Source organism: Cydia strobilella, chromosome 21 (genome assembly GCF_947568885.1).
Source record: "Cydia strobilella chromosome 21, ilCydStro3.1, whole genome shotgun sequence".
In the NCBI taxonomy this organism is placed as follows: domain Eukaryota; kingdom Metazoa; phylum Arthropoda; class Insecta; order Lepidoptera; family Tortricidae; genus Cydia; species Cydia strobilella.
Genome location: NC_086061.1, coordinates 10,768,182 through 10,781,741, shown reverse-complemented (window position 1 = coordinate 10,781,741; position 13,560 = coordinate 10,768,182). Strand labels below are relative to the sequence as shown.

General features: G+C 47.7%; 1 protein-coding gene across 15 annotated transcripts; it reads right to left on the bottom strand.

The window, feature by feature from the left end:
* Positions 1–2,776: 2,776 nt before the first annotated feature.
* LOC134750948 (uncharacterized) lies at positions 2,777–8,774 on the bottom strand. Of its 15 annotated transcripts, XM_063686220.1 has the most exons (4): positions 7,787–8,774; positions 7,179–7,298; positions 3,650–3,720; positions 2,777–3,211 (listed from the first exon to the last, which is right to left on the bottom strand). In XM_063686220.1, exons 1-4 carry the CDS (start codon positions 7,823–7,825, stop codon positions 2,932–2,934), a joined length of 510 nt encoding a protein of 169 aa, XP_063542290.1. In that variant the 5' UTR covers positions 7,826–8,774; the 3' UTR covers positions 2,777–2,931. The 15 variants fall into 15 exon arrangements, 12 of the variants coding, with proteins under 12 accessions (XP_063542290.1, XP_063542285.1, XP_063542289.1 ...); XR_010128592.1 differs by lacking the exon at positions 7,787–8,774 and adding an exon at positions 7,466–7,693 and having other exon boundaries at positions 2,777–3,720; positions 7,203–7,298; XR_010128591.1 differs by lacking the exon at positions 7,787–8,774 and having other exon boundaries at positions 5,399–7,689.
* Between the last annotated feature and the right edge of the window lie 4,786 nt (positions 8,775–13,560).

Genomic DNA, 13,560 nt, shown 5'->3' with positions numbered 1-13,560 from the left:
GCAGAGGGCATACAACGGCCTACGCGTCCAATATAATAACGCGTTCCGGGTGTTGATGGGGTTGCCGCGATTTTGTAGTGCCTCTGGTATGTTTGCGGAGGCACAAGTTGACAGCTTTGCGGCGATAATGCGCAAGAGGTGCGCTTCACTGATGCGTCGCCTGCGCGGCAGCCCCAACAGCATTCTGGGCGTGTTCATGGAGCGCGAAAATGGCCCCATGCTCAACCGTTGGCAGGGGCTGCATGCACTCGCCGTCTAGTTTTTAGTTTTAGTTTTTATGCGCTACTAACACTAGTAATAAGATTGTAATGTTTACTAACCATGTATGGACCTTTTAGTCTGCAATAAATGATTTTTTTTTTTTTTTTTATTAAAACCAAATCTGTAGCTGGCCTCTAAAATGGGTCGTAGAAACGCGTTCCTTGTATCTTTCGCTTTCTAGATGACCAGGGTGCCTAGCCAAGATGCCAACCGTTTAGGTACCTATAGTTTACATTAAAACCAAATCTGTAGCTGGCCTCTGAATGGGTAGTAGAAACGGGTTCCGTATGTCTTTCCCTTTCCAGATGACCAAGGTGCCTAGCCAAGATGCCAACCGTTTAGGTACCTAAAATATATTTTACATTAAAACCAAATCTGTAGCTGGCCTCTAAAATCGGTCGTAGAAACGCGTTCCTTGTATCTTTCGCTTTCTAGATGACCAGGGTGCCTAGCCAAGATGCCAACCGTTTAGGTACCTATAGTTTACATTAAAACCAAATCTGTAGCTGGCCTCTGGATGGGTAGTAGAAACGCGTTCCTTATGTCTTTCGCTTTCCAGATGACCAGGGTGCCTAGCCAAAATGCCAACCGTTTAGGTACCTATAGTCTACATTAAAACCAAATCTGTAGCTGGCCTCTGAATGGGTAGTAGAAACGCGTTCCGTATGTGTTTCGCTTTGCAGATGACCAGGGTGCCTAGCCAAGATGCCAACTGTTTACGCTCCGTAGCGAACGAAACGCAACCGTCTCTGTCGCACTAATATGCAAGAGTGATAGAGAGCGATTACCCTATCGTTCGCTGCGGAACGAACGACTGGCATCTTGGCTAGGCACCCAGGTTAAGGTACCTATAGTTTACATTAAAACCAAATCTATAGCTGGCCACTGTAATGGGTAATAGAAACGCGTTCTGTATGTGTTTCGCTTTGCAGATGACCAGGGTGCCTAGCCAAGATGCCAACTGTTTACGCTCCATAGCGAACGAAACGCAACCGTCTCTGTCGCACTAATATGGAAGAGTGATAGAGAGAGATTACCCTATCGTTCGCTGCGGAACGAACGACTGGAATCTTGGCTAGGCACCCAGGTTTAGGTACCTATTATAGTTTACGTTAAACCCAAATCTATAGCTGGCCACTGTAATGGGTAATAGAAACGCGTTCCGTATGTGTTTCGTTTTGCAGATGACCAGGGTGCCTAGCCAAGATGCCAACCGTTTACGCTCCGTAGCGAACGAATCGCAACCGTCTCTGTCGCACTAATATGGAAGAGGGATAGAGAGAAATTACCCTATCGTTCGCTACGGAACGAACGACTGGCATCTTGGCTAGGTACTCTGATTATCTGGAAAGCAAAACACATGCGGAACGCGTTTCTATTACCCATTTCAGTGGCCAGCTACAGATTTGGTTTTAAGTGGTTTTAACGTAAACTGTAGGTACTAAACCCGAGTGCCTAGCCAAGATTCCAGTCGTTCGTTCCGAAGCGAACAATAGCGTAATCTCTCTCTATCACTCTTCACTATTAGTGCGGCAGAGACAGTTACGTTTCGTTTGCTACGGACCATAAACGGTTGGCATCTTGGCTAGGCACCCTGGTCATTTGGAAAATGAAAGACATGCGGATCGCGTTTCTATTACCCATTTCAGAGGCCAGCTGCAGATTTGGTTTTAATGTAAACTATAAGTACCTAAACGGTTGGCATCTTGGCTAGGCACCCTGGTCATCTCTGGGTACAAGTATGTATATGTTCTTAACATAATAAACTGAAATTACTACTACCATGCATATGAAATAAAATAAAAGAGTGGCTATAACAATAAAAATAATGTTACTTGCTGTTGAAATCGACAAAGATCAAGATTATTCTTCTCTGCGTTCAAAACGCGTTATAGTTGCCGGCGCTCGCGTACCGCGCGTCAACGCCATCTATTTGAGTGTTATTTCGTGAAATCGATGAACGCTCCAGGGAATAAGGGCTTGTTCAGCGTTGGAGGTAATGGCGACCAAATGAAAGCAGAGAATCTGATATCTTAATTTAATGTTTTACAGAAGGCTGGTTAGAAAAAGAGCGCTTATCTACATACATGTAGAAGCTTATATAGTAAAGTACAGCGCCACACTATGACACTACGGATTGGTTAGGAACTATTACATACATTGACATAGCTAACAGCTTATTGAGCACTTAAACTAGTACACAATAGTTTCGGTAGATGTCACCTTTACATATCATAGGACGATTGAGAGACTTAATCTGTCTAGATTAGGTAAGTAGGTACTTAGGTATGCTAATACCTACTTATCTGCTACTTGTTAAGATAGGTCTTAACATTTTGCCACCCCTTGAAATAGTTAATGTTTTATGAGTAACATTAGGTATTTCAAAGAATAGGCTTTATACATTTTACCTATCAGTAAGGATGGGCAGAGTTCTTTGTTACGAGTTATAGTTAGGTAATTACTTAAATTTTAATTAGATCTGTGCCCATTCTTATAAATGAAACAACAATAGGAAATGATTTTTATTTTAAATAGGGAGTAGGTATTCTAATTATGTACATAGGTACTAGGTAAGTAAGGTAATTTAGGTACTTAATTATACTTATTAGACACTTAGTTATAATTATTTGAACTTTACATTAGGTTGGTACTGTTGGTAGGTATTTACTACTTATATGACTTCACCCGAAGTAGGTAATGGACAAATGTTATTGAACGCGCGTTGGATGTCCCCTCTGGCGGTTCGGATGACGGCCACCCTGGTGACGCCATCCCGGCCCGGCTGCGTCGCGACGATCTTGCCCAGCCTCCACCGGCAGGGCGGCAGACGCTCGTCTCGTACCAGGACGACGGTGTCGACTGCGAGGCTTGGGCCGCGCGCGCTCCTCCACTTCGTGCGTTCCTGCAGCGTTCCGATGTAGTCACGTGACCAGCGCCGCCAGAAGTCCTGCGTGATTTGTTGCAAAAGTTGATAGTGAGTTAATCGGTTCTTTGGTACATGGTTATAATCTTCGTCCGGAAGTGAATTTGGTGCTTTTCCAATTAAAAAGTGAGCTGGCGTAAGGACAGGATAGTCAGGATTTGAACTAGGTAAGGGACATAGTGGCCTAGAATTTACCATAGATTCTACCTGATATAGGATTGATACAAATTGTTCGTAAGTTAACAAAGATAACCCTAACACTCTTTTTAAATGATATTTGGTAAGTTTTATACTAGATTCCCATAGGGACCCCATATGAGGTGTATAGACAGGAATAAAACTCCATTTTATGCCCTCGTCTGCGCAATGAGATACTAGCTCGCTCGAGCTGTCCTGTAGGTATTTTTGTAAATCTTTTAGCTCGTTACTAGCCCCATGAAAGGTTGTTGAATTGTCACTCACCAACTCCTTCGGTTTACCTCTCCTGGCGATGAATCGTCGCAGCGCCGCCAGGAAATTGGCTGACTCGAGCCCTGTAATTAATTCGAGATGAATTGCCTTTGTTGCAAAACAAATAAACACTGCTATATAGCACTTAGAGACCTTGTAACCACGCCCTGTCCTATCTCTAATGTTATAAGGTCCTCCATAATCGATACCCGTGATAGCAAAGGGGGGGGAAGGATTTACCCTTGAGGGGGGTAAGTTTCCCATTATAGGGTTAGTAGTCTTTGGATTTGCTCTAAAACACGGAACGCATTTATTTACAATTTTCGAGGCTAACATCCTACCTTTTGTTGGCCAGATGCGCTCGCGAATAGTTGAAAGTAATAACTGAGGGCCAGCGTGCAGAGTACGTATATGTGCGTTTGCCATCAGTAGTTTGGTAAGCGCGTGCTCGTGACTTAATATTAAAGGATGTTTTTTTTCATATGCATAATGCGAAAGACCGATTCGTCCGCCTACGCGAACGAGTCCGTCCTTCATGAATGGGTGTAAAGATAATATTTTTGATTTGTTAAGAACCGGTTTATTGTTTTGCAATAATTTATATTCGTGTGGGAATGATTCCATTTGTGCATGTCTAATTAATGCGTGATCCGATTTTTTTAATTCTTCTACGGACAATGGTCCTGATAATTTATTATTTGGATTAATTGTTCGAGTTTTATTTTTTGTATTATATATAAATCGAAGTATGTATGCTAATACATGAATAAGTGTTTTATCGCTTGACCACCTGTGGAAAAGATATTGTATCGTGTCGTTAGATTCTGTGCTAATAGCCAAGGTGAGAGTTATGTTTACGTCGCTCTCGGCCTCGGGTGCATGATTTAGTGACTCAGAATCGTGGGTCGGCCATGTGTCCGGACTTTGGGTCAACCACGCCGGCCCAGACCACCATAACTGGTTGGTTTCCAGCTTGCCTGGTGCTACCCCTCGGGACAAAAGGTCGGCGGGGTTATCCTCCGAGCGGACCCATGACCACTCGTGCTTGTTTGTAAGTGATAATACTTTTGTGACTCTGTTACTAACAAAACAAGTTAATTTAGGGTTACTATTTTTTATCCAACATAATGTTATTTTTGAATCTGACCACAGGTTGATTCCGGAAACGTCACATTTTAATGCTCGTTTTATTTTGTCGACATGTGTCGCGAGCAGTAAACTGGAACAAAGTTCCAAATTTGGAATAGTTTGGGGTTGTATTGGACTTATTTTTGATTTTGAGTAAAGTAGGTGAACTTGTACGTTTCCTACTCTATCGCTTGATCGTATATAGATGGCAGCGCCATAGGCTTTAATACTACTGTCACAGAACCCATGAATTTGTATCGTTACATAATTGGGTATGACTGTACATCTCGAAATTTTCAATTGGTTTAATAAAAACAAGTCTCGATAGAATGTGTTCCATTCTTGGATCAAGTCTTGTGTTAATTCGGTATCCCAATCTAATTGAGCCTTAAATAATTTTTGAATAAATATTTTGGCTACTACAATTACTGGTCCCGTCAAGCCTAGGGGGTCGAAAATGGACGAAATTACCCCTAGTACCTTTCTTTTGGTGATTGGGTGTGAAATTTGGTTTTCTTTAATGGTATACATAAGCTCATCTGAGTCACTAGACCACGCTAAACCCAGGACCTTATGTGTTTTATCTCCAAATTCGGTTGTGTGTGTGTTTTGGTGTGTGTGTGTTTCGCTCACCCGTTTTATGATGACTTCGGAATTGGACTTCCATTTCCGCAGCGTGAAGTTGGCTCCCCGCAGGATCTCGTTCACCTGTGATGCAGTTTCAGCTACCTGATTCTCGTCGTCGCCGCCGGCGATAAAATCGTCCATGTAGAACTGGTTCGCTATGGCCTCTGCAGCTGCTGGAAATGTGTGTTGGTTTTCGTTTGACAATTGTAACAAACATCTGGTTGCAATATGTGGTGCTGACTTTAAGCCGAAACTTAATGTGGTCAGCATATAAATTTGGAGTCGTTGGTGAGTATTTTCCCGCCAAAATATGCATTGTAGGTATTGTTGATTTGGTTTAACATAAATACATCTGTACATTTTTTGTATGTCAGCGTTAATAACATATTGGTATTTTCGGAATCGTAGAAGTATATTTATGAGTTCGTCCTGTATTATTGAGCCTTTGTATTGGATATCATTCAAAGAAATGCCGTTATCAGTTCTGCATGAGCAGTCGAAAACAATTCGAATAGGGGTTGAGGGGGAGTCGCGAAAAACAGCTTGGTGGGGTAGAAAATTACATGGGCCATCATAATTATCTTGTAATTGAATCATATGGCCAGCTTGTTCGAACTCGCGCATGAAATTCACATATTTATCTTTAAATTCGGGGTTCCGCTCGAACTTGGATTCTAATGTTTTGAACCTCCGATATGCTATGTGCCTAGATTGACCTAACTTGGTAGGTGGCTGCTTTAATGGAAGTTCTATTTCGAAATTACCCTCAAGAGTTGTGAGTGTGAGTTTTCAGAAATATATCCTCACATTGTTTTTCATCATAGGGTAAATTTGGTGCGGAACCCTCCTCTATTTCCCAAAACTTTTTTAATTGAGTTTCTACTGTAACTTTACATTGAATGGCAGACTCGGTTTTTTTTTGTACGGAACCCGTGACTATCCATCCTAATCGCGAGCGTCTCAGAACCGGTAATCCGGGCCCGAGCTTGTATTTACCGGTAAGAAGTAAATCAAAGAATATCTCCCCACCGATAAGCAAATCTACATCTTGAGCTAAGTTAAACTCGTCATCAGCTAATTTATAACGCGACGGAATGTGCCAACGTTGCACGTTTGGTATTAAAATGTTGGTAGTACAAATTATAGGCGTAATAAAACAGGACAAATTCGTTGTAAAGGTTCCGTCTAAGGAATGCAATGTTACGTCACACGATTCTAAAAGGCTAGATACTTTTTCATTGAAACCTATGACATTTAAGGCAAGTTGTTCCTTGTTTAATTGTAACTTTTTGGCCGCGTTTTCGGTAATGAAATTTTCTTGCGAGCCATTGTCTAAAAATGCCTTCATTTTATGCACATTGTTATGCTTATCCCTAACGAGCACTTGGGCTGTTGTAAGGAAAACTGACCTATTTCGCGCATTGTTTATTTGTTTTTCGATTAAAGTGTTATTCGACAAGGTAGTCTCGATTTGACTAGAACTCGGTTGTTCGTCGATTAACGTTGATATTGGTAATCGCGTTGGTACGGGGTTACTACCTACATGAGTGTTGGTATTTGGTTTGTGTAGTAACGTATGATGCTTGCCCTTACATACTCGACATGTACTGGCCCTGCAGTTTGTTAAGACATGCGTTCCGGACAAACAATTAAAGCATAATCGTAATTTATTCACGGCTCGGATGCGCGCGATAACGTTTAATGCACTAAACTTTGGACACTGATTAATATAATGCGTACTCGAACAATACGGACACTGGTTACATTTAAACTGTTTGGAGGTTACCTTGATAGGTTCGGACGTGGTTACCATGGCCTTCTTGGAAGTGCTGGGTGCGTCCGATGGTACTGCTGGGCTGGTCGCTTCCAGCCGGTCAGCTCGGTTCTTTAGGAAGGTTTTGAAATCCTGCAACGAAGGCAATTTTCTCAAATCAACACTGTTTTCCCACTTTGATTGCAATCGACTGTCTAACTTTTTAACTAACATGTGAATAATTGCGAGATCCCAATTTTCGGTAGGTACATTTAATGAGCGCAAAGATCTCAAATGTTTGGAAATATTATCGCACAGACCTCTTAGACCCGAAGGAGTTGACGGTACCGGTTCCACGTCGAACAAGGCTCGCATGTGGTTGGTGACTAAACGTTTAGGATTATTATAACGTTCACAAAGCATCTGCCACGCGAGCATGTACGCGTCCTCGGAGAAATCGAGCGAACTAATTACCTCAAGTGCGCCGTCTTGTAAACAACTGCGTAGGTACTTATATTTTACGATCGGTGCTAAGCTGGCTTGGTTGACTAGGGCATCAAATGTGTCTCGAAATTGCAGCCACTGTGTTAGGTCTCCGTCGAAGCTAGGGAGGCTAATTTCGGGATATTTTATCGACTCACCGAGGGGTTGCTGCGGCGGGGCTTGCGGACTATGGTCATTTGGTGTTGAATCGGTATCTACCTTCGCCAGCAGCTTGCCCTTAGCGCTAAGTCGGTAAAATGTGTCCTCAAATGACATACGCTCGGCCTCGTGGGCTTCGATGTCCCCTTCGTCGCTGCACAGTGTCTCGATCCGGTCCTGTATCTCAGAGAAATCATTGTATAACTTTGGTAATTGTTCTAGTCTTAAGCTTATGTCTACAATTATTTCGGCCGTCATTGCACTTGAGTCGATTCTTTCTATAAATTTATTAAATACAGTTAATTTTCGCTTACAGACACCTCGTCTATTTTTTAACTGCCTAATTTCTAACTCTTCTAGAGTGTTTTTGGAAGTTTCTAACATGATTAAGAACGATTACAATTTACAATTTGTAGGAAATAAATCGATTACAATTAAATTTGGTAGGGAGATTTGGTAGATAGGTTAGGGAATGCCAGCTCACTTGCCTTCTCGATTGATGCTCGTGCGCGTGGCGTAGCTTGGTGATTGCCCTCGCTTGGGCGCTCCTTCTGCCTCTGGTGTGGTACCACCCACGTGGTCCCTTTGGTACTTGCGGTAGCCGTTCCCTGCTGCGGCTGCGGTGCCACGCACGTGGTCCCGCTTTGGTGGCTCGGTCGGCGCCTGTCGCGTTGGCTCAGGCCGCTCGATCGAGTGGTGTGGTCGCCTCCTAGTCACCTCTTCAGCTTCTTCAGGTCGGCGGAGCCCCACGCGGTTGCTGCCTACGTGGTAACGTTGCTCTCCCGGCCTAAATCAGGATACGCGGCGATTCCTCGACGTACCGGCTCGCAAATTTTACTAAATTTACTAGCGATTCGCTTTAAAGTACTGAGATTAACCGCGATTTAAACTAGGGGTCACCATTATGTTCAGCGTTGGAGGTAATGGCGACCAAATGAAAGCAGAGAATCTGATATCTTAATTTAATGTTTTACAGAAGGCTGGTTAGAAAAAGAGCGCTTATCTACATACATGTAGAAGCTTATATAGTAAAGTACAGCGCCACACTATGACACTACGGATTGGTTAGGAACTATTACATACATTGACATAGCTAACAGCTTATTGAGCACTTAAACTAGTACACAATAGTTTCGGTAGATGTCACCTTTACATATCATAGGACGATTGAGAGACTTAATCTGTCTAGATTAGGTAAGTAGGTACTTAGGTATGCTAATACCTACTTATCTGCTACTTGTTAAGATAGGTCTTAACAGGGCTCTTAAGTCACATGCTAGAAGACCTTAGCAACGCAAGCCTCAAGGTTGGACTGAAGATGAATATGTCAAAAACCAAGGTCATGACTAACAGCACAAAACGTAGGATTGAGATAAACGGAGAACACATCGCATATGTCCAAGAATACCTTTATCTTGGCCAAAAAGTCTCTTTCCAAGCGCGACAGGACAAAGAAGTCCAAAGACGCACCGAAAACGCCTGGAAGAGCTATTGGTCAATGAAACACCTGATGAAGGGAGACCTACCTCTGTCACTCAAGCGTAGGCTTATGGACATGTGCGTACTTCCAGTTCTCACCTACGGTGCTCAGAAGTCCAAACTCGGGGTTTGCCAGAGAGCTATGGAGCGCAGCATATTAGGTGTAAAATTAAGAGATCGAGTCCGAAACACCACGCTGCGCTCTAAGACTCAAATAATAGACGTAGCTCGGAAAGCGGCCAAGTTGAAATGGGACTGGGCTGGTCATGTCTGCCGAATGTCGGATGACTTGTGGGCCAAGTTAACCACGGAGTGGGAGCCCCACGAGTCTAACCGGGGATCCGGCAGACTTCGTCGGCGATGGCGGGATAACTTGGACTCCTTGTACTGGGTCATCTGGCACTCCCCCTTTCTGGGGGGTGTGAGGTGGCCATTTCAGGGCGGGGCCCTTTTTGGCGGGATCTGTCGCGTGCCGTAACAACGGCACGGTCTGCTGTTGCCAACTCATAGTGTTGGCTTTTTCTTCTTTCTTTCTCTTCTTGGGTTCGGTTGGCCATCATGGCTTGGTGGTCATGGTGGCCAATCTGTGGCTTTTAGTCTTCGGAGTCTTATTCTTCTTGCGGCACGAGCTCGCGTGGCTGAGCTGGCGCGGGCATCTGGGGGGCGGGTGTGGAGAGGGGCTATCCCCTTTAGGATCTGGTGTCTTGACGAGTCGGCACTGGCGAACATTTTCCGCGCCAGCTGGCCCACGAACTCGTCCAGCGTCTGTTGTTTGAGGTCTCTGTAAATGGTCACGTTCCGCACGTAGCGTGGGGCTCTGACGATCGTCCTAAGGCTTTGCGACTCCTGGGCCCTGAGTCTCCGCCGGTTAGACTCTGCCGTCCTGGCATACCAGGCCGGAGTCGCATAGGTCAGTCTGGACCGTATGTAAGCCTTGTAGATCCCCAGCTTCGTGCGGAGCGGTAGGCTGCTACTGAGCACTGGACGGAGTTTCGCGCGCGCGGTCTTTGCCCGCCGTACCACCTCGTCCACGTGATGTTTCATGGTGAGTCCTCTGTCTATTGTGACCCCCAGATACTTCGCCGTGTGCTGCCACTGTATTTCTTCCCCGAAGAGTTTGAGTGGCGGCGGGTAGTCCTTTGCTCCCGTGAGGAGTGCCTGCGTCTTGCCTACGTTCACCGAGAGCCTCCAATTGGTCAGCCACTCGGGTAGGGCGTCAAGCTGTCGCTGTATCTTGGTCGCTGCATGCTTGGGCGAGATGGACGTCGCGTAGTATGCCGCGTCGTCCGCGAATAGTCCCAGCTTGACGTCGCCGACCACCGGGATGTCGTCGGTGAACCAGGCGTAACAGGCTGGAGACAGGCAGCTTCCCTGCGGGACTCCCGCGAGGATCGGGCGTTCCGAAGAGGTAGCATCCTCCACTGCCACGTGGAAGCGTCGCTGTGTTAAGAAGGAGCGTAGCACGCGCATCACCCGACATGGGGCCGAAGATGTCGACAGTTTGTCCAGCAGGCCCTCGTGCCAGACTCTGTCGAGGAATACTGCTACTACGTGCTCCTTCTGGTTCATCCGCTCCGCCATGAATGACAGGACGCGCGTCAGTTGGAGTGTTGTTGAATGCTCGGTGCGGAATCCGAACTGCTCCGGTCTGGGCTCGATGTGGGGCTGGAGCCTGCTCAGGAGCAGTTTCTCGAACACTTTGGAGAGAGTACTCAGCAGCGTGATGGGCCTGTAGCTCTCCGGTCTTCTTCTGTCCTTCCCTGGCTTCGGGATCATGATGACCCGACCAAGTTTCCAGGTCGTTGGGAAGTGACCCGAGCGCATGATCCCATTGAACAGGCGCGTCACCGCTGCGATGGTGTGCTGCGGCAGGTGACGGAGTGCCTCGTTTGGGATCGCGTCTGCGCCCGGGGCCTTCTTGGGGTTGCTTCTGATTAATGTCCTCTTGACTTGGCCGGGCGAGAAGAAGACCGTTTCCTCTTTGTCGTTCGGCTGCTGCTGGAAGTACCTCTCCACTCGCTGCTCCACTTCCCTCGTGTGGTCCAGGTTGAGAGAGGGGTTGGGCTGGAACTGTCGCTCCAGGCTGTCTGCGAACAGTTCCGCTCTTTCTTCTGCTTTATAACGAGGGGCCCCTCCTTCGTCATATAGTGGTCTAATAGGGTCCGCGGTTTGCCCAAGCTGCCTGCAGAGACGGTGGATTGAGGGCAGCGTGCCGTCAATGCTGGCTATGCGGGCATCCCACTCTTGTGCAGCATGGTTTTTGAGTTCCGCCTTGGCTCGTTCCACGAGACGGTTGAGCTCAGTCTTCATGGTGGGGCATCGCGTGTGTTGCCACCTCCGGCGCATCTGTCGCTTCGCCTGTAGTAGGTCCCGGATCGCCGGTGGGAGAGGTTTGCTCCTCTCGCCACCGGGGATGGTCTGCGATGATGACTCGAGTGCTGCCAGTATGTTGCCGGTGATGGCTGCTGCTGCGCGCTCTACGTCCTCGGCCGTGGAGACGGGCCCAGTGAGAGGTTTCACTAGGCCTGCCGAGAATGCTGCCCAGTCCGTCTTCCGCCTCCTCTTCCTCCTCGGGGCGGAGCTCGGCGACGTATCCAGGGTGAGTAGAATCGGCCGGTGGTCTGAAGGGAGGTCGGGGAGAACCTCTTGGGCCATGGCTGCGGTTACATCCTTGTGGACTACAAAGTCGATGATGTCGCAGGACGTGTGAGCATCGGGGAAGTGTGTGGGCTCTTCAGGTCCTGATGTATCGAAATTGTAGTCCACTGCTGCACTGTAAATGACCCGTCCAGGTTGGTCATTTTTGGTGGCGTTCCAAGCTGCGTGTTTGGCGTTCCAATCCCCTGCCAGGATCGTCGGAGTTGGGTTTTGGAACACAGCACGCAGTTCTGCCTTCAGGTGAGTGGTAGCGTTGTTCGGTGGTCGGTATATCGCATACAGCCGGAGGTCGCCATCTGCCACCCGGATGTCGACGCCGAGCGCCGTGAAGGAGTCACGGGGGACGAAGTCGACGGGCTGGTGGACGATGGTTCTTCGGACCATCACGGCCAGGCCGCGGAACGGGCGTCCCTGCTGGTTTATCTCGTTCCGCTGGTATACGATGTAGCCTCCCACTTTGATATCCTGCTTCAGATGGGTCTCGCTGACTAGCAGGATATCTACATTCTGCTCGCGGAGGAAGTGGCGGAGCAGAGCTATCTTGCCGGTCAGCGTTCGGGCATTCCAGTAAACCACCCTCAGCTTACGATTGAACGCTAGGCTTTGGGGGGTACATCTGTGTGAGGGCCCTTGAGACCGCTTCTGGTCCCTGGGCGGCCATTGCCTGTAACAGTGCGGCTATCATGGCTTTCAGATCGCCTTGGTCCGCTGGAGCTGGAGTTGCGGAGGCTTTGGCTTCTTGGTTGGGAGCCGTGGTTGGGGCGACTGGAGCTGGTGCAGCCTTCCCTTGAGTTTTCTTCTTCTTCTTGTTTTTCTTCTTTGGTCTGGTTTCGGAGACTGGGGGCTGGTCGTTGGCGCCCCTTTGTTTGGGGGCGTTGGCCGGCGCCATAAGGGTAGCGGGTGCCGACTCCTCCACTGTGGGCTTTGCGACACTAGCCCTTGTCTCAGGGCCTGGTTTCTTGGGCACGGTATGCGCCTTGGTGCCCGCCTTCCAGTTGCGGGCTTCTCGTATATATACCGGGCACTTCCGGTAGTTGGCTGGGTGGGGGCCGGCGCAGTTGGCGCATGTACAGGGATCCTCTCTCGGCCTGGGGCAATTGGCTGCTGGGTGTGGGCCAGCACATCGGACGCACTTTTGCGGCCTGTGGCATCCTTTAGAATGGTGCCTGAATCCTTGGCAGTTGTGGCACTGCGGTGGACCAGTCTTTCCTCTCCATGCTTCGATTTTGACAGAGCTGAGGCACAGGAGCTCCTTGACCCCGTAGATTGCTGTGAACTCGCGGGGGGGGCCTTCGAGCTGCACGAAGTACACGCAGCCCGGCTTGCCCCCCCTGGCGTTGATCTGCTTCACATGAGCTACGGGGTACCCCAGCTCTATGCACGCTTTTCTGATTTCTTCTGTTGGTGTGTCTGAGGGAAGTCCACGCAGTGCCACCTTCATCTGCTTGTCCTTGTCAAGCTGGTAAACATGCCACTCAATTGTAGTGCCAAGGTTGTCCAGGTGGTCGTATACCACCCTGTACTCCTCGGCTGTCTCCGGTGTGAAGTGAATCCCCGACCTTGCAGGTTTGGTCGAGGCTGCCCTTCCCAGTTTGGTCTTGATTGACGCCATCTCTGCGAGCCAGTTGGGGAAAAC

Excerpts from the sequence above, each read along its gene's own strand:
- LOC134750948 (XM_063686210.1), bottom strand. The coding sequence starts at position 6,016 with ATGCGCGAGTTCGAACAAGCTGGCCATATGATTCAATTACAAGATAAT.